Below are 24,293 nucleotides of genomic sequence, written 5' to 3' on the forward strand. Positions count from 1 at the left end.
TGTGATGTGATTGATGCTCCCCATTCCTTAGGTCCCTAGAAACCTTGCATTTTTATTTCCGAACCCTCAAATGACCCATTTGTTTGTTGAGCTCTTAGTCAAATCGTGGAAATCCATCGATTTCTCATGATTTTCTCTCATGTGAGAGACAAAAGAGGATGACGGCAAAGCGTCGGGTTGTTGGACTTATGTCCAATGCACTTATCTTGCATGCAATACATTCATGTTGGATCCTAAACCGTCGCCTATAATCGAGCCATAGGCTAGCATTGTCATTTGTTCCTAAATCAAATGTCAATGCTTATGTTTTCAAGTGTTTCACATCACACTCATCCCCAATCCAATACTAATGTCATGACAAAATTGACTTAGGGTATTGAACTTGCATTTTTTAGGATCGTTGTTCGTCTAAGGTTTGCAATGTGTGTAAATATTCTCATTCAATTTCAAATGTTGGTTAAACTAATATGGAATGTCCTATGGATCCTCAAAGGCCCATAGGCTATACTCCATCTCATTTCGAAATTGTGTAAACTTATTTATATAATATTCAAAATTTGATGAAGAACATGAGAGGGTTCTTAAACTTGCAACTTGTTCAAATTATATGCACATTCCACTCAAGCATAAATCATGAGAAAAGTGATTTACAGCATCGGAATGTGCATATGTTAAAGTTTAACTTTTATAAAATTTTACAAGTATTTGAAGATTAATTTAGTCAATTTGGAAAGCATCTAACTATTGTGAGACTTCTTGATGACTTTCTAAAGCCTACGTTGCAAGTCCCACAAAGAAAGCATGGTTGACTAAGTTTATGTTTAATGCTTTGCAAAGTAAAATGAAATGAATATTCGAGATCGTTAAAATTTCTAAAATGCATATCACATGCACACTCTTCTAGGTCCTTTAGATCACATCAAAATCTAATCTTAAAACCTCTTAGAAGTTGTAGTAAAATAAGTCTGAAACACTCTAAAAGAAAATTAGGATCTCTCTTTTAAGAGTTTTCCCTGTCTTGTGCATGATGTTTGGACTTCCCTAAAGTCCGACTGAATATATCATGTCATAAGTTCATTAGACTTTAGGACCAAATCCTAAGTCTCCTCTTTCATTTTTTGAGACACAAAATTAGCAAATGAACTTCTCTCCTCTCTCATGTATGATGACTTGAAGTTTATCAATACTTCAGATATATCATTACATTGAACCCTATACTCTTAGGGCTAAATCCTTGATTAACTTAATTTGTTTGTTGAAACACAAAATCAACAAACAACCATCATTACCTCTTTCATGCATGACAATATAAAATATTCCAAAACTTTAACATATCATTGCACGAAGCCCTTGAACTTGTGACCTAACCTTTAGATCTTCCGCCTCATTTGTTAAATATAAAATAACAAATGATCTTTTAGACATAGGATCTAAATCCTAGTCTCCTCCATTTACTTAGCCTAAATTAAGTGAATGATCATTTCTTTTTGAACACCAAATGTTCCAAGAAACTCCTCCAATTTGCAGCCCCTTTATTGCATATTGCTTCTCATATTGATCTAATATAAATTTAGTAAATAATCATGCTTCATTGAAGACAAAATTTAATGACTCATCATCTAATTTGCAACTCAGAAGTTGCATATTTCTTCTCTCTTTCTTCAACTCAAAACTTCTAAAAAATTCCTACATTCATTTAACCCATGTTAAGTGAATCAAACCTACATCCAAATTATTTATTTGTTGAGCCAAAATCAACAAGTAATTCCACCATTAGCATAGGAATCAAAATCCTATCTTCATTTAATCTTTCCAACCCAAGTTGGAAAGGTGGACTCCTCTATTTGAATACCTAGAAGTTCAAAGAAAATTCATTGTGATTTGTAATCCAAATTTCACCCTCTCACATTTGCCTAACCTAACATAGATAGATGATCGTGCATCATTGAATACAAAATTCAATGATTCCCACTTGATTGTAGTCCCAAAACTATAAGTTATTTCTCTTTTCTACGAACTCCAAAGATCCTATAAAACTCTCTCACCTTAGCCCAAAAGCTATAGGTCTTCTCTCTTTTCAACCAACTTCTATGTTGTAGGAAATTTTCTTCTCCTTAGCTCCAAAAGTTGAGAGAATTTTTCAATCGTAGACCCAAAATCTAAGTTACCTATTCACTTAACAAAGCAAGCTATCCTCTCCTCTTATGACATTTAAAACATAACCTTTAGATGTCATCTAGGAGCTTCTATCTGTTGAAGTTCACCTTACTCTATTAGGTAAATTTCACAAAGTCATAAGCCGAACCTTTATGCATGTCTATCTTACTCTATTAGATAGACACTTCTCTTTTATCCAAAAATTAAGAGAATCTCAAAACTCCTAAACAAATACTTAGATTCTTTGATACAATGATTAGTCATTCCACCATAAAAGGTAGAATGCCTACATCATTGGATTTTAGGATTTCATAAGCAAGGCTTGCCTCAAAGCAATTAGTAGTTGTTTTATGGGCTCTTCACAACCCTGTTAAATAAGAAATAATTAAAATCCAAATAAAATATGTAAGTCACAAATAACTTAAAGTGAAACCAAACATCAAGATTAAACATCTTCTATTCCTTAATAAAATAAGACAATTCGTATTATGACATGCCACATAGCCGACATACAATTAGGTGCACAGCCCCTAGGCATGGAAGGATTAGAATTTTTTTTATACATATGATTGATGTTGTAGTATAATGTTTATTGAATTATCTATATTATGGGTATTTGCCCTTAAGTGGATAGGATATAAATATACATTTTTTTTCCAGGTGGACGTGTCCAAGAGGGGTCAAAATAAGTCATTTTTATTTAACATTGTTTGCTTGTAGGTGCTGCTTAAATTCCATAAGGAATGGTCAATAGGGTGAAAATAGGACTTGATACTTTAAGTACCATATAATTCTAGATGTTTTTTGCTTTTCATATAATGGCTTCCTAATTCATTTTCTGTTTTGCATATTTGAGTCATTTACCTTTTTTTAACATATTTAATAGATTTAGGAAGTATGTTTAAGCGTGTGGGATACAATTACACGAGAGATATATCAGAAAAATGAACTTATTATAAGTGAAGCCCAAGATAGAACCCACTTGAAGACCCCATAGGTTGAGTATGTAATTATAATTGGATTATATAATGGCAGACAACTCAGCTGTCAATTATGGTTGTAATAATTTAGACATTATTTACTTTACTGTTTGGTTTATATATATATATATATATACATGTTTGCAGGGGCGGAACCCCATTGGGGTTAGGGGGGCGTTTTTCTTCGGGCATTTTCCCCCCCCCCCCCCCTAAAAAAATTGTTTATATAATTTTTTAGGTAATTTATCATCTTTATTCATTTTTTAGTTTTTATTATAAGAGTTTTTAGGCAATTCCCCTCCCCCCCCCTCCTAAAATTTTAAAATACTATGGTCTTTAGGTAATTGCCCCCATTAAATAGCAAAGAGAATTCATCATCGAATTCCAAAAATATCCTACAAACCAAAATTTATTCCGGGAGGCACTGCCCCTTTGGACCACCGACATATATGTCTTATAAGTTTGTCCCCTCCTGAAAATTAGGGCTGGTTCCGCCCCTGCATGTTTGATTGTTTATTGAGTGTGCATTAGAAATTTCTATTTTTTCTAGGTTTGTTCACTTGCTTGTGCTTGGGGTGGCCTACAAATGTGTTGTACGGTAAGCTCATATGATAAAATTAAGATTTCTACCGATTAAAAGATTTGAATAAAAAAATCAACAATAGAATAATATGTATTTTTCTACCAAAATTTGCATGGCTTACTCAAATTAACCACACTTTCAAATAAAAAAAATATTAAAATGATCATGCATGGCCAATGTATCACAAATAAAAAACCTTCACTTAAGGACCAAAAAATAAAAATCTACATTTCAGTGAGTCAGCATATGCAAACCCACATGGTCAGACATCCTGGGTTAAAACCTAAGTTATAAATCATATCTTCTAAACCAAAACAGTCTTCCATATTATTCATATGCATTGAGGTCGAACTATATGATTTTAAAAGCGGCTAGGTGGATTTAGTTAATTAGTAGCAGTTTCTAGCATAATTATAAATCCAGATATTGGGCTATTAACGTTTCATATAAGGTGAAGGTTTGTAAGTCTTTTGCATTCCGTTAGACTTAGGTTCGAGATACTACCCCTCAGCAATGCTCACTTTAGTTCTAGGATCTAAGGCTGTTGTTGACTTTCAGTCACTTCATAAACCCTCACATTTCAGATATTTTTTTCAACCCGAGTTGTTGGAATTTAAGCCCCAACATTCTAAATCAAATTGGTCAATTTGAACAAAAATCTAATTTTAAAATGTAAAGCACAACATAAGATAGTTCAAATATTTTTAAGTTTTCTCTGAATCAATTACTCCAACATTTAATTTATTTGGCTTCCATTCCGAAATCAAATTTAAAGTTGATCAAATTTTTCTTAAAATTCTCAAAGACCAAATCTTTAAATAAAAATTTTATAAATTAAAAAAATAAAATAAAAATATTAGCCAATATTTTGATGACTTTAAAAAAGAAACAACTAGTTTAATCAAAAGTATTCTCAAGTAATAAATGTTTGCAATATAATAAACTATGGGCATCTATACCCCATAGTAAAATAAATCCTATTCAACCAAACATTAGATACGGGAAAATCTAATTTAAAATTAAAATTGTGAGTTTTATTATTGAGTCTACAGCGAAATAACATTTTTTCTTCGGGATAATATAATTTTGTATATCATGCTCGATCACAAAATATGTAAATCCATTGAGGATGATAAATTTCTCCAACAGTGAACCTGCAATTGATCACCCTATTTTTGTATCCATTAATCTTCAACCTCTGGCACTATGCCATCATCATATTTTTCGTTCATTTTACATTGAACCTTAACTTGGAAATTCGCTAAGAAAGAAAAATTTTCATCAGCATGACATTTGTTAATATTTTTTTCATTAGCATAACTATCACACTTATTATTAACAAAATCTAATGATGAAATCTAAAAAAAATTGAAAATGATTAAAGAGATGAAGTTTACCTTTTCAATCTAAAGAAATAGAGCTAAACAATCTAGAAATGACCTTAATGATACGGGAAAACGGAGAGGCCAAGAGAAGTGTTTGGGAGAGAAAAAACTGTGGGATAGGGAGGCAGTTTCAGGACAAAATAGGATCTTTTCAGCGGTATTTCTAACCGATTTTTACGTCAGAAATTTCGTTGGGATTCTTTAGTGACTTGTTTAAAAGTAAGAATATCATGTTAAAACTCTTCAAATTGATCCGAGGCAAGATGCAAAACGGACAAATAGGGTGAGTACATTTGAAAATTTGAAAAGTGCAAAAAAAATACAAACTGAGAAAGCTTGACTAAAAAGCTTCCCGGTGAGGGAGGGACAAAAATGGATAACTTAAGATTCAGACTCTTCTTAGACAGATGAACTTTTTTTGATAAAGTACTTTAGCTTTTGTAATTGTGCAAATATCATTATTTTTCCTTTTTTGCAAAAAGATGATTGCAAAGAAATGAAATATAATTTTTGAGTCTTCCTCTTCCTCACAAGAAGCAGCAATTCTGCAGTTTTTTGTAAACTCAAATCAAGCAATCAAGAAAACATAATTTTCATTTTGTAAGTCTTAAACACAATCAAGGTTAAGGCTACTTTTAACTGGAGCAACCCCTTGAAAATAAGGGAACTCAATTACCAATTAGATATGGTAGGTTCACACTCAGGATAAGGCTTGGAAGAATTTTGTGATGTTCACTACTTGGATGTCTTATAATGTTTCTAAAGAATTGTCAAATGATATGAAAATTAAAAAAAAAAAATCCAATTTTCTTTTATATGTGAATAAACTACGAAAGTTTTGCAATACTGTTTAAAAAAAGTTAAATTTTCAGATTTTTTGTTTGTTGGGGCATTATTAAATGTACTGTTTAAAATAAATTTTCATGAAAGAATTGCTGAGAAGGTTGGAGATGAGGTCACTGATGTTAGCAAAGCAGGCTATGGACCTTGGGTTCATGTCAATTATGGGTAGAGGAGGTTCAGGAACTCAAGCTTCAAGAATAATTGGTCACGGCCTTTTAAGGAGGATGCTAAGAAGGTGAATGGAGTTAAAGAAGTTCAGGTTGCTGAGAAGAATCAGAATGATATTGAAATGGATAAAGTAAATGATGAATCAGGCTCTCGGTCTGAAGAGTTGGCTGCTGAGGTAGTCAAATTTTCCTTTAAATAAGAATAGATCACTGCATTTACCTTCTTCGAATAATGGAGGGGAAATAACCACTAATTCCTGCTGTATTCCTAATGATGTTAACAAATTTGACGTCTTGAATCAAATTGTTAAGGAAGGGGAGATAGTTTGCCTAGAAAAGGATGTGTGTCTACTGATGCTTCTGTTATTAAAGAAGGAGTTGGTCTTGGTTCCTTGGAAAAAGGAGCTGATGTAATGAGTGTCCCGTTGGAGTATAAAGATGGTGGATCTTCAAATGTTAAGAATAAAGGTTCAAAGCAGCTCAAAGGACTGGGACCTACCAAATTGGCTCCTAGGAGCAGGAGAATGGAAGGTGATCAAAAGGAGAAGGTGGGGATATCTTCCACTCTTGTTCAATGATGTCTTCTATAGCTTTTTGGAAATGTAGAGGAGCTAGAAAGAAGAAAGCTTCTCTATATCTCAAGGAGGTTGTGAAGGATCATGGTGTTTTTTTTTTCTGGGACTACTTGAAACTAAATTGACATCTATTGCTAGGAGAGATGTCAATTTGATGATTGGTGCTGAATGGAATTACGTTCATGTTCCTTATAAAGAATTTTCAGGAGGTATTATGGTATTATGGAAGTATAACATGGCTTCTTTTAATGTTTTGGAATCTTCTCCCCAATTTGTAATTGGAGAGTTAGATGTTCTTAATAAAAGAAGGTGGAGAATTACTACTGTCTATGGGAGTAAGGATGTATATAGAAGGAAGGAGAGATTGGAATTTCATTCGGCTAAAGACTTGCCTATGGTGGTAGGGGGAGATTTCATTTGTTTGCTCTCTAAGGAGGACAAAAAGGGATGGAAAAGATTTTCTTTTTCCCAAGGACCTAAAGAAATGAAGTCTTTTTTTTCTTGTAATGATTTTCACGAGGTTGGATGTATTGGGCCAAAGTTTACATTGTGTAACAATAAGTCTGGGTTTGAATGGATCCTTGAAAGGTTAGACAGATGTTTTTTAAATTCAGCTGCTATAAATTCTTCCCACCGTATGGTGGTTAAGCACCTGGCTAGAGTAGCATCGGATCACTGTTCGATCCTTTTAAATTTGTTGGAGTTCAGCCCTTTGTAAAAGAAAATTATCAAATTTGAAGATGTTAGGGCTTCAATCCCGGCTTCTGTTGTAGTGGTGAGGGAGGCTTGGAGAAAGAAAACTTTTGGAAATCTTTCTCAAATTCTGAACTCTGATGAGAAGAGCTCCAATGGCTTTGTTTTACAAGAGGAAAGCCAAGATTAAAAACTTAAATCTTTCAAAAAAAGTCTCAAGAAAGAGATCTTGTAACTACAAGCAAAATAAGTAGATTTTGGGCTTCTTTCGGCTAAAGATAGCTGGTCCTTAAAAGCAAAAATAGATTAATTGAATTCAACCTTGGCTTGGTTGAATATGTGGTGGAGGCAGCGGGCTAAGGTCAAATGGTTAGTTGAGGGTGATTGCAATTCCAGTTTTTTTCAAGCTTTTGCTAGTGCAAGAAGGAACTCCAATTTCATCTATAAGATCAAAGACAAAAATGGGCTTTTTGTGGAAGATCAACACCAAATTGAAGATGTTTTGTTTCGATTCTTTAAAGAAAAATGGAGAGATAGAAGCTGCTCACTAGATGGCTGGCCTAAACCGTGGAGATGTTTGAATGAAAATGATATTATAATGTTGAACAATGAGTTCGCCTTAGAAGAAGTGGAGATTGTGATCAAGCAGGTCAGTGGGAACATTGCTCCTGAAAATGATGGTATTTCCTACTCGTTTGTTAAATTTTATTAGGGCATTATTAAAGAAGATTTCTGGAATGCGGTTAACCATTTCTTCTATTCGGGGAAAATGTGTAAAGAGTGGAAAGAGACTCTTATAGTGCTGATTCCAAAGGTGAATAATCCAATGTCTCCTTCAAATTTTAGACCCATTAGTCTGTGCAACACTGTTTATAAAGTGGCTGCCAAAGCTCTATTGAATAGATTGTTGCTTATTATTCCGAAGTTGATCTCTGAAGAACAAGTGGCATTTCTGAAAGGGAGGTCGCTATCTGATCATGTCCTTGTAGCTCAAGAAATCTTTCACAATTTCAGGTATTCTAAATCTTCTAAGGGTTTAGTCACTTTCAAAATAGATATGGAACAAGCTTATGACTCTATGGGATGGCCTACTTTGGTGAAAGCTTTAGATTATTTTGGTTTTCCTACCAAGTGTTCTAATTTAATTATGGAATGTGTTCATAACCCTACCTCTTTGTTAATCAATGGAAATTTTACTAATTAGATCAATGCTAGGAATGGTTTTCGGCAAAGATGTCCTTTGTCACCTTTTTTGTTTATTCTTTGTTCTCAACTCTTATCGAATGATTTTTTACAAAGAAGTGAGACAATTGGAATTTGTGTTTGTCCAAATGGACCAAAGATTTCTCATTTACTCTATGCGGACGACATCATTATTTTCTTTGAAGCCAGGTTGAAGGTGGTGAAGGATATTAAAGGTATGTTAATGGACTTTTGTGGTTGGACATGTCAAAAGGTAAACATTAGTAAATCTGGTATTTTGTTTGGAAAAGCTGTGAGGAGGAAAATGAGAGCAATTTCTCGAATTATGGAATTCAAAACGGTTAAGGAAATCTCTTATCTGGGAATTAAAGTCGCATTGAGGAGACTAGTAAGAGCATATTTTCAATTCATTATTGATAAAGTTTTAAGGATGGTGAACATTTGTGGTGGTAAATTCATCTCTTTAGCTTGAAGGATCACTCTTGTCAAATCGGTTTTACTATCTTATCCAACTTTTCATTCTACTCTTTCATTGATTCTGAAAGGTGTCTTAGATGAAATGGATAAGTTGTGTAGAAGCTTCATTTGGAATAAAAGGGATGGAGGTGTTGGGCAACATTATGTTAACTGGGATTTGACATGTAAGCCGCTTAATTGTGGAGGCCGAGGAGTACATTCCTGTTCAAAAAAAGTTGGACCGTTAAGAGTTAAGCTTGCTTGGAGATATAATCAAGACAAAGATTCATTGTTGCACAAGGTTCTTTACCCGAAATATGGTTCACTTTGTGATGCTGATACTTCGAATAAGGTAGGCTCAACTGCTTGGACATTGATTACTGATGGTGGGAGATTCCTCAAACCAATTGTTAAATGGAGTATTGCTAATGGTGAGTCTATTGATGTCTTCAAATATACTTGGATTATGGATAAAAACATTGATAGATGGCCGACGTTTGTATTGTCACAAGATAACAGTGAGCTGACGGTAGATATGTTCATTTCCAATGGATGCTGGGATAAAAGGAAACTGAATAAGTTCTTTGGGAAGGATCTTGTGGATCTTATTAGCAAGATACAAATTTTATCTGATCTTTCTGAAGACAAAATGAAACTTATTCACCAGAATTCTAGAAAGTCTATCTCTACAATGGCAGCTGAGGCATTGGAACAAGATCATTCTGATTTTCAAAACTAGGTATGGATGAAAAAAGCTAAGCTTATTCCTTGGGTGGAAACCTTCTGGTGGAGAATTCTCAACAATGTTATTCCTACTAACCAATTCTTATTGTACAGAAGATTGCAAGGGAATAATTGGTGTCCAAGGAGCTATGATGAAGTCGAAGACATTGATGATGTTGTGTGGGCTTCGAAAATTCGGCCCCAGCCTCCGCCCGTTTTGTGCTTTTCTTTTCGGGAGAGTTTTAACGAAATTAAGTTCCGGCTAAATTTTGGAAGGTAGATGGGTTTGTAGATAAGACACTACCCAGAGATTTCGCCCTCATTTTGCGAGGACTTTATGATCTGAGTTTTGGTTTCCTATAGGCACAAGCCCCTATAGTTAATTACCCCTCTCAATCATGAGAGAGAACTTTTGATTAAGGCTAGTCGTCAATCAAATACGTAGAGATACGTGTTATCTGGCATATAGTAACAGCATGGGTTTGAGAGTTGAAGAGCTTGGAAATGGTTGAGAATTTGAAGGTTTGATATTTAAAATTAGAAATTTCATCATCTTGCACTTAAAGCGGATGATGGGGGAATGGATGGTGGACCCGATCAAGATCCCATGGTTCCGTTGTTCCGGACCATCATGGTCCCTGGTCTACTTAGTCAGAGGAGGTAGTCGACCCAACCTGACAAAAGGATCCTTGTCGGTAGCCATGGGTTGCTTCGTCCAAGGAGACCTTGTAGACCTGGGGAGAATGCTTGTATAAGGGGACAAATTTGAATCCACCTTAGCTAACAGAGGGCTTTGTGCCCTATCGACCATATCCTATTTCAAGAATTTCAAGCCACTAAGGAACGTATTGGCTCTGGCCATAATCGGTATTTCGTGATGCCATTTGGCGACAAAATCACTTGGTTCAGAGGGCCCAGGATCATAACCGTTTATCTTGCGGCGCCATTTGGCGGCAAAACCGCCAGTTTGATGACATGTACCACATTCTTAATGGCAGGAGATTTTTTGAGAGTGGGTCATAGTGATATTCTCGACCAGGCATTAACTCTATTATGAGCTGAAGTTAATTTCAATTTGTTCACACTGGAAAACTATTGCGGATGGTGGATGGATTTTGCTTTAAGTAAGTTGATGGTTGAATTTCAATTTTAAACATATGGGATTTTGGATTTTTGAGCTTTTTGTGGGCGTTTGGGAGGTATTTGAAATTATTTGTGAACTCCTCCGGTTGAGATTTGCATTCAACACAGTCATCATCGGGGTGACTTTGAGGTCACTTGAAAACATTTGAATTCTGGTGGAAATTTGAGAGGTTTTGGACATTTGAGCTTTGGAAACTTTCGGAATTATGAATTTTATTGGCCTCTAGAATACATTTTGAAATATTTGAAATTAACCCCTCCGGTTGAGATCTGTATTCAACACGGCCATCATCGGGGTGTAAGGGGTCATTTTCATTGATTAAACCTTGTAGACCCTATAACCTTGCCAATAGGGGATTGGGTTTCGTAAGTTTTATTCCTTTATTAGTGAATTCTCATTATTATAGGCCTTGAAGGTCTAATATGAATGTATTAAAACAAATATACTAGCCGCCACAACCATATATTTGTTTGATGATTCGAACCTTGTCGACTCCTATTGATTCGCATAGAAGAATCAGGTTTGAATTTGAATTCACTTATTGACCCGCACAGCATCCCTAGACGTCGCGTGTATACCCATAATAGGCTCGTCGGGGCCCATGCGGGTGTTTGGGGGCATTTTTTAATTATTTATCGAACCTTGTCAACTCCTATTTACTTGTTTATGAGGATCAGATTTAAACTTAATGACCCGTGCAGCATCCCTAGACGTCACATGTGTTCCCACAACATGCTCGCCGGGGCCCATGCGGGTGCTTGATTATATTTACCCATTTTGTGTACCTATATGTATACAAATTACAATGCATGTGCGGAGGTACTTTAGACATTTAACAAATCTTGTACTACGACTTATAGAAATTTGTAGTCATTTGTATTTTTATGCATCCTCTGCTTCTGCTGGTAGAGGATCAGTATATTTGTCGCTGCCTTATTACAAGCTGTATAAATATCTCAGTGCTTGTCGTAGGCTCCTTATACCCCTCTTGTAGATGACATATTATATGTATGGCGAAACTTCTACCACTGCTCATAGGGAATTGCATTCATTTTGTATTATCTGCCTCTACTTGCAGAAGACTGGTGTGCTTACTTGATGTTGAATGGTGATTAGTTGCAAGATATTATTGCATTCATTCTCAGTCTTCCCGATGTGTGTTGATTGGAGAATCATTGCATTATATTATATGCATTTCAGTATATATGTGGATTTTGGCGAGATTTGTTTACAGGTATAACAAATGTAATAATTTTTTAGGGATTTTTTATTTGCATTATTTTGTTTTAGCTAATAGAGGACAACAAATACCCCAACAAATGTGGTTCGCGTCTAGAGCGAATCACGTTTGTTGTATGCTGATTGACCATGTTGATCTCCTGATATTTGATCTAGATGTCACACTAAGGGTTTTCATTTAGTGGATCTCCAAGAGTTTGCTTGGATGTCACACTAAAATTTTCATTTATAGATCTCCAAGAGTTCATCTCTGTGCCTTCATTTATCTTTAGATATACTTGCAATCTTCAGTATAGTTTATATATTTGCTCTTGGTCAAATAGAGATCCACGAGGTAGTAATAAGAGTACTTTGTACTTAGGTCTCTAGAGCTTCACTCTGTAAATTGATGCTAGTGGATAGCATCACCACCATTTATTCTCTTTAATCACCATGATCGCTTTAGTTTATAGCCTTTCTGTATATACTCCACACTTTTTTTGTGCTATAATTATGTATAGATATGGTATTTCTGCCGTATATATACAGGCGTTATTCAGAATTTATCCAAGCTTTGTAGATTCATCATATGGCGAGACTTTATTACCTCCAAAATGAATAGTTTTACTCAAAATATACTTTATGCTGATAGCACATTTAGTTTACGAAGTATCTTCTACATTCTTCCCTCAGTTAGTTGTATTTTGGCAAGAAGTTCTAATATTTATTTGGGGATCTCGGCACGCGGCGCGATATCGACCCAAATAAATATTTAAAATGCCCTCAGTCTTTAGGAACATTCATAGATATCATTTAGGATACTTCTTTTCATATAGCTTGGGTCTTGAGAGTCTGATTTCTCCTGCCATGTGGTTTGAACTACAGACCTTGTTGAAGAATTACCTGATTTGTCTTTTCTGAGTTGTCAGGTGATTTTTTGTACCTTCTGCCCCATGCTTCTTACATTGGTGGGCTTGATGAAGGAGTAGATGTTGGTGACCTAAACCCTTAGATTTGCATTAGGTCGATAGCGATGAGTCATCGGTCCAAAGCTTTGTGTATAACAGACTTATTAATGACGAGATCCTCTTAGTAAAGCTTTAAGCTTTTCACAGAACATCCAAACCCTTAAGATCGGTCCAAAGCTTTGTGCTTTGCCTGGGTTTGGATGATCTTCTTCCCTGTCACATAACATCCAAACCCGGCCCTACCTCAAGCCACCGACGCCCTCTTCCTCTCAACCGAAGACTCGGTTTCTCCCATAAAAAATTGACCTCAAACCCTTCGACCAAATCTCATTCCCACATATGAACCCTCAATCCATCCCGTCATTGCCTTCCGCACTGAGTCAGTCGTCGAGCCCATCCCTGCTTGCGAGCTTTGCAAACCTAAACCTCCTTCCCCATCTTGTATATAGCGGTCGGCTTTAAGACCCATCTGACCCATAGCCAACCTCCATAATAACTCCTTTCGATTCTCCTCTAGCTCTAGACCCTCCGGCCAACCCTGCTCTTGCGATCGAATCTCGAGGCCGACTCAAACCCTCCACCTCCCAGTCGGTCGAAGAACCCCATTACCTCTTACGATCTCTAAAGCCCGAAGACCCCCATAGTCAATCCCAGAGCCTATTACCTCCCCCTTATTTAAGTCGAAATCCGTCTCACTTGACCACCTCTTACATGATATCGAACCTAACTAACTAAGGTTTACTTCTAAACCCTTCTTTTGATTTATATAATTATTTATTAACTTTGATTTATCATTGTTATTATTATTGTGTTATATATATATATATATATATATATATGAGAGAGAGGAGAATAAAAAAACAGAGAAAGAAGGAAAAAGAAAGAAGTTTCAAAAAAAAAAGAGGAAGAAGGGTTAAAAAAAGAAAGAAAGAGAAGGAGAATTCAAAAAAGGGAGGAGAGGTTTAAAAAAAAGAAAATGAAAAGGATGACGAAAAAAAAAAGTTCAAAAAGAAAGAAGAATTTTTATAATTTGTGTATTTTCCCTTGTCGTAGCCAATGCCATCGAAGGTATAATCTCTCCAAACTCAAAACTCCAAGAGCCCATTTTTGGTGTTCGCAGCGCACCAAAAAACCGTCTATATACAATTTTCTTAGTGTGGTGGGGAAGAAACCCGATGCGGTGCCTACTACGAAGCGGATAATCATCAGAAGCCCCATTTTCGTCATTTGTGGCGCACCTAAAAATCACTCATACACACTTTTCTAAGCGTGGTGGGATGGGAGTACGGCACGACGCCTACGACTAAGTGGGTATACTTATAAGTACCCTTAGGCGCTCATGTAGCACGACAGGGGAAAGCCAAATGTGTTTTCAAACATGTACCATTGAAGACCCATACAAGCCTTTCTTGACATGGTGGGGGACGAAGATTACGGCCGCGGTGTCTACGGACACCTACGATACACGCTTTTCTTAGCGTGGTAGAAAAGTCTAGTTTCCTGCAGTTTCCCCGAAACAGGGGAAAAGCCGGGAGGCTGCCAAAATTTTGTCTGAAAAATGATAAGGACTTGAACAAAATACAGGTGAATTATGAATATAAATTGGACCACAGGAAACAAAACTCAAAGCACTAAATTATACTCAAATCAATCATAAACTAAATCCTCCAATTGTTAAATAATGAACAAGCGAATGCTAAATGAGCTTGAGGAGAATATTGAAATGAATCTCAACATACAACAGGGGACTCGCAGAGGAAGATATCATAACATAATTAATATGCAAACAAGAAGTAAGTGGAAATGCAATTATATGCTCATAACTGATAATGCAAAATCTCCAATCTTCACTTTAATCAGATGACAAATGTTAATGACCCGTAGTGTTAAGTTCAACATGTATTTATACACATTGCAAACCATCTTTGAGAACAAAGGATTTGTGAGTATAGCTTGTCTGCAAGCAAGGTCGTAAAAGATATAACTTGAGCATTTGATCAAATCAATCTCGAAATGAGATTAAATGATGCTCATATCATTCATGAGATAAATGTTGGGATATCCCTACAATCTACAACGGTTCAATGCCAAGAAAATACAATAATTCCCTCAAGTGAAAAGGACCAATGTACAATGAATATGTTGGGTCGATATGTATGTGATTCATACGATGTATTGTCTATAATCCAAGGTAATGAATTATAATGAATACGGGCCTTCGTAATAGACTTGTCATATATACCAAAAGTTATCCGTAAGCAAATGCAAGAAGAACTGTAGTAGATGCAAACACTTGTTGGCAATAACGGCGAATGCAACAACTTGTCGGCAAGCATGCATGGAAGATTCAGTGGTGAATTCAGTCCAATCAGTAGCTAATAGCCATTTGTAGATGAATATACTAACTTGCATGCAAATAACGACAGTCGATGTGTAGTGTCTATATCAATCTTGCAAGAAGATAGTAGTACATGCAAACAACAATAATAGAAAGATTACAAGGATGATCAACATTCTATAGATGTAGATATACATGCAATATATCATCTATAGACAAGGATAGTATACATACAATGCATACAAGACACTTAGAAATTGTTGTAACCAAAGGTAGTGTGTTTGTAGTACACGCACAAGGCATTTATGACCTATTGCAACATTCTTATGGCAATTAGTTATACAACGACAGCCAAATCTAGAAATCCCTCGCAAGCAAAAGACAACCGATGGACGACAAATCCAAATGCTTATGGGTCGCCGCAAGAGACTTATTTTATATCCAACATGTGTTGTCTTTAAGTAGAGAACAAAAAATTGCAGCAAGAGAAAGCTCCTATGAATAATAACAGAAGATTTGTTAGTGCATAACAATCTACATGCGAAAAGCAATAAGCAGTGCATGACAGTCTACCTATACAAAAGAGACAAATGATCATAGTACAACACCATGCCACCGGATCCACAACTTTTATATAAGCGGATAGAAGGCGTGCACAAGCCCCCAAATCGAATGCTACATTCAAATGGTAGTTTCCCACAAAGCTGATCATAATTAAATATTCCATAGATGCTCCCCTGCATATGCACTATAATGTGTATACACAAGCACAAAGAAATAAATATACAATCACACGCCAGCATGGGCTCCGACGAGCATGTTATGAGTACATACGTGACATCAAGGGATGTTGCGCCGGTCAATAATTGAACATAAATTCGAGCCCGGTCCTTCTATGTGGATAGATAAGAGTCAACACGGCTCAAACTATCAAACAGATATACGATTAAGGTGTCGACCATAATATCGATTTTATACGTTCATATTAGGCCTTCAAGATCTATAACCAAATAAATATATTAACAAAAGTTTAAAGACTACAAAATCCAATCCTTTGTCGGCAAATCGATAGAGTCGACAATATTCAATCCATGAATGAGAAATGCCCATAAATATTCCGATGATGGCCGTGTTCAACAACAAAAATTCAACCAGAGGGGTTAATTTCAAATACTGAAAATGCCTTCTAGAGGCCCATAAAAATTCAAAATTCCAAAAGTTTCCAACGCTCAAAATCCAAAACTCCAAAAAACTACCAAAACTCAAAATATTTAAAAAAGAAATTAAACCACCAAAATGCTTAAAACAAAATTAATCCACCCTCCGCAACAGTTTGCCGAGATGAACAAATTTAATTATCACTTCAGCTCACAAAGAGTTAATCTCTGATCGAGAATATCACTAGGATTCATTCTCAAACTAACTCCTGCCAGCAAGGACATGGCACTTGTCCTCTAACCGGCAATTTTTCCACCAAATGACACCGCAGGTAACCGATTATGACCGGGACCCTCTGAACCGGGTGGTTTGCCGCCACATGGCATCACTAAATTATGGTTATGGGCAGAGCCCGTATGCTCCCCAATGGCATTAAATTCTTGAGATATGAATCAATAGGATATAATCGATAGGGCACAAAGCCCTCTGTTAGTTAAGGTGGATTCAGATTTGTCCCCTTAGACAAACATCCACCCCAGGTCTACAAGTTATCCTTGGAGGAAGCAACTCGTGGCTGCCGACAAGGATCCTCTATCAAGTTGGGTCGATTACCTCCTCTAACTAAATAGACCAGGGACCACGATGGCTCAAGACAACACAACCATGGGATCATGATTGGGTCCATCATCCATTCCCCCACCACCCGCTTTAAGTGCAACATGGTGACATTTATATTTTAAATATCAAATCTTCAAATTTCCAAATACTTAAGCCCATGCTGCTACTATATGCAAGATAACACATATTTCTACATATCTAATTGATGACTAGCCTTAATCAAAAGTTCTCTCTCATTATCGGGAGGGGTGATTAACTATAGAGGCTTGCGCCTATAGGAAGCCAGAACTCATATCATAAAGTCCTCGCAAAATGAGGGCGAAACCTTTGGGTAGTGTCTTGTCTACAAACTCAATCTACCTTCCCAAAATTTACCCTGGAACTTAATCCATTAAAGCTCCCCGAAAAGTAGCGGGGAGGCCGGGGCCGAATTTTCGGAGCCCACACTCTCATCATACAACCTCGTACCATCTTTGGATATTACCCAACAACTCTGCTATTGACTTAATATAGCAGTAACAATGCCTCCAGCTAACTCTTCCAAATTATAACATCTAGACCTTGACCTTGACCAAAAAAACCACTAGGTCAATTCCCACAAATTCTCCCCTTGAGGTATCGAATTGGAACTTAGCTGACTATAGTTGCCTATAAGGTTCAAACAAAGAGTTGAATGCACTCCTTTGGTGCCATTTTGATGTTGCCTTCCACTTGGTCAATGGCATTTTATCAAAGATGATGCCACTAACCCTCTCTTCCATGGGTTGTTAACATAAATCTTGAGGAAAAACAAATCTCCATGTGCAAGATATCTAACGAGTGATTTTCAAGTAATCTTGAATGCCAAGAAAATTATCGATTGTCACTATCTTTAAGAAATATAGATTAGGTCAAACTCTTATTCATTTAGCCAAGTTTGACCTCATTTACCTTTTCACAAGCATTTATGCCTTTTAAAATTATCATAGATCCATGCCTCCTAATTTATATGTTTAATTTACAATAATTATAAAATGATGCAATAAGTAGATTATAATCCTAAAATCTTCTTGCTGTTTTTAAAACTCTGTGCCGTTTGACTAGAATATTCAAATTCCCTATCTGTTTAGCCATCCTAGTTATACAAATTTAAATCTAAATTTTGCGAATTAGAATAGTTATGTGGCCTATGTTATGGCAATATGTTCTTCATACAAAAATATTTGCATGTGAATGCACCCACGCACACCTTCATTTTTACTCAATGTAGGATTTGAATTGCACTTGCCAACTACATTTGTATAGCCATTTAGGGATATTACATAAAAATTGTTAATAAGAATAATGAGTTAACAATCAACGAAGTGATCCCGCCATTTAGGGATATTACATAAAAAAAGTTAATAAGAATAATGAGTTAACAATCAACGAAGTGATCCCTTCTATAGAAAAAAATTATTTCGGAGTCTACATATTCCAAATTCTTTTCTCCCCTCTCCCACAAATATAGGTTTAATTTAAACCAAATCAAATAAATATTAGTAAGCATTTATTTTGTTTAATCTCTTTGGTGATTGCTCTGTTGTTCATTTGGCATCCATCATATTCACTACATAGTAAGAAGCTTTTCCTAAGATTGTCAGCAAGACAAGTTGATGAAGTTAAAGTTAAAACATGTAAAATGAAGTTTTGGTAAAATGAAAACAATAGAATTGAAATTGAAAACAATGAAAATAAATAAATAAATAAGTTGCATTTTTTTAGTACATTAATTTTGCATGAATTTGTTTTGGCTCAATCTTTCTTGAGATTACAAAGCATCAAATCAGAAGTGTTGCATTGAGTACAACTGCAACTGATACGATTTATTAAGAGGGATATCCTACATTTTCGTTGAATCAAATTTAACATAAATAAGAAGTCCACATGCTCCTTTACCACCTGAGTTCACCTATGATTTGTTACAATCAAAGGAATGCAGAAGTTATAGAACCTCTTGCCGTAATTTAATTTGACAAACAGACAGTCATACAAGAAGTGATAATTGAAATAAGATATTTCTCGCACATTATTTATTGTGCAAAGAGAATTAGGTTCTGCATGCTAAATTTAATTAAACATGCTATTTCTCAAAAAGACAAAAAAATTGCAGGTTTTACCAATACCCCATTTGCAGGACATTTGTAGTATTGTTGGCCCTCGTTCTTTCCATTCTTTGAAACAAGAACTAGACATGAACCAGCACCACAGGGACAAAGAAGTACAGGAACTTGTGCACTGGATTGGCCGTCTAATGTAATCGCAGAACTTGGAGTATCACACCACTCAAAGAAATTGCAGCCTCCATTCTCCTAAATAAATATGCATAAAACCTCAAAAGTTTCCAATTCAAAGAACTCAACAAGGACAGGTAAGTGCCAAAATTGTATGCATTAATTACAATATGTATTTCAAACTTTAAAAATAAAAATCCATCCTTCATATTTAATTGCTTAAAATTAAAAAGAGGGCAATCTCTATGTTATATATATATATATATTACAATAATACACCTAAATCACAAATAGCACTGCAAAATAAAAGCATATATTTTTTGTTTTCATTAACTTCTAAATGATTTGGTCATATGCCAAAATATATGAATTTGTTAATTATTTATTTTTTGCGTGGGTGTTAGATTTGTTGATAAGGAAAGTTTGAGTGGCATGCAAATAATTTTCTCAATTGAAAAACATGTCCTAAGAAGCGATGAATTTAACATATTCAGTCAGTTGGTTTACTGCAGTTAAAAATCAATATGGGGTTTTAACTCCATAAACACGTTCAAAGTCTCTCAAAAATTATAATTTCATTTTCACACTTAAAATAAATGAAAATAAAATTATAATGTCTAAAATATGTTTCAATATAAAACCAATCGAATAGGCCGCAAAAAGAATAGCTTTGTTAGCTAGCATTGTTTTAAGAACCATGGATTGAGACTTGAGAGCACATAAACAACTAACACCACACAACACCAAGACCAGAGGAACTGCTATGGACATCTTGTTTTCTGTCATACTGGTTTCTTGAACAAATGATATGAGAGGATTTTTTTGGGAGGAATTGAAAGATGAAGATCAAATTAAATTAAACAATAAAGAAAAGTATGAGTGATAAAACCACTTGACCCCAAATGGACAAGCTAGCCACCGTAAGTAAACCAACTCAAAAAGTCTTGAGAGGACATGAACAAACAATGAAAGCTAGAATACAAAATAAAAACAGCAAACAAGATTTCCAATATGAGCAGAGCAGCATCCATTCAAGAAACACCATAGACAGAGGCACAACAAAAAATCCCCAAGGGACAGCTAAAATCCATCAAAACATTTTTGGCCAGAAAAATAAAAACTCACTCGGAAGGCAAACCTAAACAGCAAAAAACCAATAACTAGGGCGAACCCCAGATATTTATTCCAGACAACAAAATGATGAGAACCATATCTCATCCTGAACATTTCTAGCTGTTCAAACTCCAAAAAGAAAGAATAGAAAGGGAAGTTGCATGCATTCATATCATGTCATCATCTTCCACAAATGGGGATATTTATAGGGTTAAAATTGCATAAGCTAATAAACACATCCTAATTAATCCACCATTAACTATTAAACATTACAAGTGGATTGACATCAAACAACAAAAATCATCAGTCAACTGAAGAAGATAAAAGATCCCAACCAGCCTTTCTATTTTTGTTTTAAATATCAATACAATGAAAGTTTTTTATGCCCCCAAATAGACACCCACCTAACTTTTAAAAAAATAGATAGCCACTTCTCATCTTCTCCACAGCAATGATACTTAATACATTGTATGAAAATATGTTTGATTTGTATGAATCTTGATGCATTCTTTGTATTAGAAACTTCTGAAATTAAATTCAAAATCTTCTAAACTCCAATTTCAACAAGTTTAAAATCGAACTAAACATCTCGATAAGATGAATCGAATGACACAAAAAGTAATTCAATAAGAATCCAAATGAACCTAAATCAAGCACTTGAAGCTGTTAGCTCAGGAAAAGATGGCGCTTACTGCACAAACCCACTTCTTAGGCTTAAGGTTCCATTTTTTCTTGAGGTAGATTGAATTTTTAATTAACAAGATTTCCCCCGATAATTATATCAAGATTTATTTAGTTCTGGGTTCCTACTTCCTATGAGCGCAAGCCCCCATAGTTAATTACCTCTCCTATCACGTAGAAAAGAGTTCTTGATTAAAGATAAATTAATTTTATATGTGCAAGTGTTTTAACCTTGGTTGTGGGGGATGGAGGTAGACCAAATCAAGATCTCATGGTTCCGTCATCCCGGAAATACCGTAGGTTTCAAACTACCAATACTAACAATCATTGATCACAATGTCCGTGGAATCTAATTAGCAGCTATAGATTACATCCTCTCAGAGATCCCAAGTAAACTAAAGTGTTTAAATATGGGTTTTGGTGTTATGGTGTTTGTTTTGGATTTCGGCTTACGGCTCCGCTTGGGAGTGGCCCGAAGTTTTAGGTTTAGTTCGGGACTTACGGCTCTATTTAGGAGTTGCCCGTAGTTTAGGTTTAAGTCGGGACTTACGGCTCCATTTAGAAGTTACCCGTATGTTTGGGCTTAAGTCAGGGCTTACGACTCCATTTAGAAGTTGCCCGTATATTTGGGTAGGTCTTACAGCTTTTATATTATTAGTAGCCAGCATGTTTAGGTAGGTCTTACGGCTTCTGCACTTAGAAGTGGCCTGGGGTTTGGGTTAAAAGTGGTTCTTACTGCTTCGCTTGGAAGTAGCCCTTATTTTTTGTTTGGGTTAGATTGGATAATAATTACTTTAGTTTACAATCCTTTACTACTGTTGAACTAGTGTTTCTTTTTTCTCATTCAATAGTTTCTTTTCCTACTTCAACTTTGTTTCTGGTTCCAGTACCTAGCTTTTAGCACATCAATTTGGTTTACAGTACTCAACTTTTCTTTTCTTACACTGCAGTTTAGTTTGCTATACTTATTTTTGTTTATTTGTTTGCAGGAGCACATACTACTTCAGAGCATGCTTAGGAGCTTTGGAACTTCACAGGAACTGGAGTCTTGGAAAGTTTTGTTTGAGTCTTGTGCTTTGGGGTTTTAGTTTTAGGAGTTTGAGTTTAGTTGATGTGAGTTTATACTTAGGTTTGTTTAGTGCAAACATTGTTCTATATTTTCTTATAGTGTATTTTGAATTAATTACATTAATTAATTGAGTGAAATTTAGTCTTAATTATGTTCTAATTTAATTAATTAGTTAGTTAAAGCTTAGATTTTTTTTAAATTAAAATTAACAGATCAGCTCAAAATTTAAATATATTTTCAAATTAATCAATTAATTAGTGGAGTTTTAGTTTTATTCTTTTTTTTTTTTTAATTTGATTATATTTTAAATTTATTGCTCAATTAGTCTAATTAACACTGCCATTGCTATGTCTCGAATCCTTGATGAGAAAAGTGAAGGGTTGCGTTAGGTAGTCGACAGCCAGCGTAAAACTTATCGAATAATCATGACATGAATCCTTTAATAAATTGTATTAATGCTAGGGCGTCCCCTGGAAGCAACGCGTTGTATGGCCTGACTACAGTGACAAGTGTGCAAGGGCCACTGCGCCGACGCCCTGGTGTAGTGTTAAATAGGCAAGGGTTCCCACATCAAGGACGGATGAGGGCAAAAAAGCAAATCCATGAAACGAAAATAAGAATAGAAACTTGGAATATAGGCTCCCTTACAGGAAAATTAATAGAATTAATAGATATTATGTTTTATAGGAAGATAAATATAATGTGCATTCAAGAAATTAAAAGGGTTGGAAAGAAAGCTAAATTGATTAACAATTTAGGATATAAATTTTGGAATTCGGGCAGGAGTCGTACTAGAAATGGTGTAGGTGTGATTATAGATAAGAGTTTGAAGGATAATGTTATACAAATTAATAGAATTTGATATAGAATTATAACTTTAAAAATTGTTGTTGATGTTAAGATTGTTAATATTATAAGTGTTTATGCACCTCAAGTAGGTTTGGATATAAGTTCAAAATTAAAATTTTAGAATGACTTAGAGTAATTAATACAAAAAATATCTCTTGAAGAAAGAGTTTTTATTGGAGGTGATTTAAATGGACATGTTGGTAGAGAGGTAGATGATTTTAAAAACATCCATGGTGGCCATGGGTTTGGAACTACAAATAAAGGTGGTAAGACTATATTAGATTTTTCTTTAGCTTATGATTTCTTAATAGCTAATATCTTATTTAAGAAGACAGATGAGCATCTTATAACTTATAAAAATAGATATAGTAAAACGTAGATTGATTATTTTCTTATAAGAAAATTAAATCGTTTAGATTGCAAAGATTATAAAGTTATTATGAGTGAAAATTTATGTACCCAACATCAATTATTAGTTTTGGACTTTAAGAAGAATGGGCATAAAATAAAAAATAAAGTAAAACAATTTTCTAGGATTAGATGTGGACATTTAAAGAATATTAACAAAAGTATTTTTAAGAGAAAGATTTTAGATCTTAAGATTTTGTCTGTGCATGAGGATGCTAATATTATGTGGGAAAAAGTGGCTTGTGACATTAAGAATATTGCAAAAGATGTGCTTGGAGTTTTGAAAGGAAAAGCTCCAAATAGTAAAAATAGTTGGTGGTGAAATCCAAATATGCAAGAAAATATAAAAAATAAGAAGATTTGTTATAAAAATTAGTTTATATGTAAAAATTCTGATAGTTGGGTAAATTATAAAGAGACTCATAAGGAATCTAAGAAAGTTATTTGCGATGCAAAGAGCTTAGCTTTTAATGATTTATATAATCGATTAGATACTAAGGAGGAAGAAAGATATATGTATAAGTTAGCCAAACAAAGAGATGGTAGTAAATATTTAGTTCAAGTGAAGTGTATTAAGGATGAAGATCAAAAAGTACTTTTCTTAATATATGATATTTAACAATGGTGGATAAGGTATTTTGCTAAACTTTTTAATGAATAATGTAAAAATACGATTGACTTTAGTGACTTTATCACCTTAAATGAAAATAAA

At 34.9% G+C, this 24,293-nt stretch overlaps 1 protein-coding gene across 2 annotated transcripts in view; it reads right to left on the bottom strand.

Annotated features, from left to right (window-relative positions):
- The window catches only part of LOC110116512 (cold shock domain-containing protein 3), a 53,853-nt gene that overhangs the window by 19,704 nt on the left and 9,856 nt on the right, over positions 1-24,293 (bottom strand). Inside the window, exon 2 of one of the 2 annotated variants that reach the window (XM_028699557.1) lies at positions 19,354-19,539. In XM_028699557.1, coding sequence (XP_028555390.1) covers positions 19,354-19,539 — 186 coding nt within the window. Of the gene's footprint in view, positions 1-19,347; positions 19,540-24,293 lie in introns of both variants that reach the window. The other variant, XM_020850107.2, reaches the window with a different exon arrangement.

This window comes from Dendrobium catenatum, unplaced genomic scaffold, assembly GCF_001605985.2.
Source record: "Dendrobium catenatum unplaced genomic scaffold, ASM160598v2 fragScaff_scaffold_1338, whole genome shotgun sequence".
Lineage (NCBI taxonomy): Eukaryota > Viridiplantae > Streptophyta > Magnoliopsida > Asparagales > Orchidaceae > Dendrobium > Dendrobium catenatum.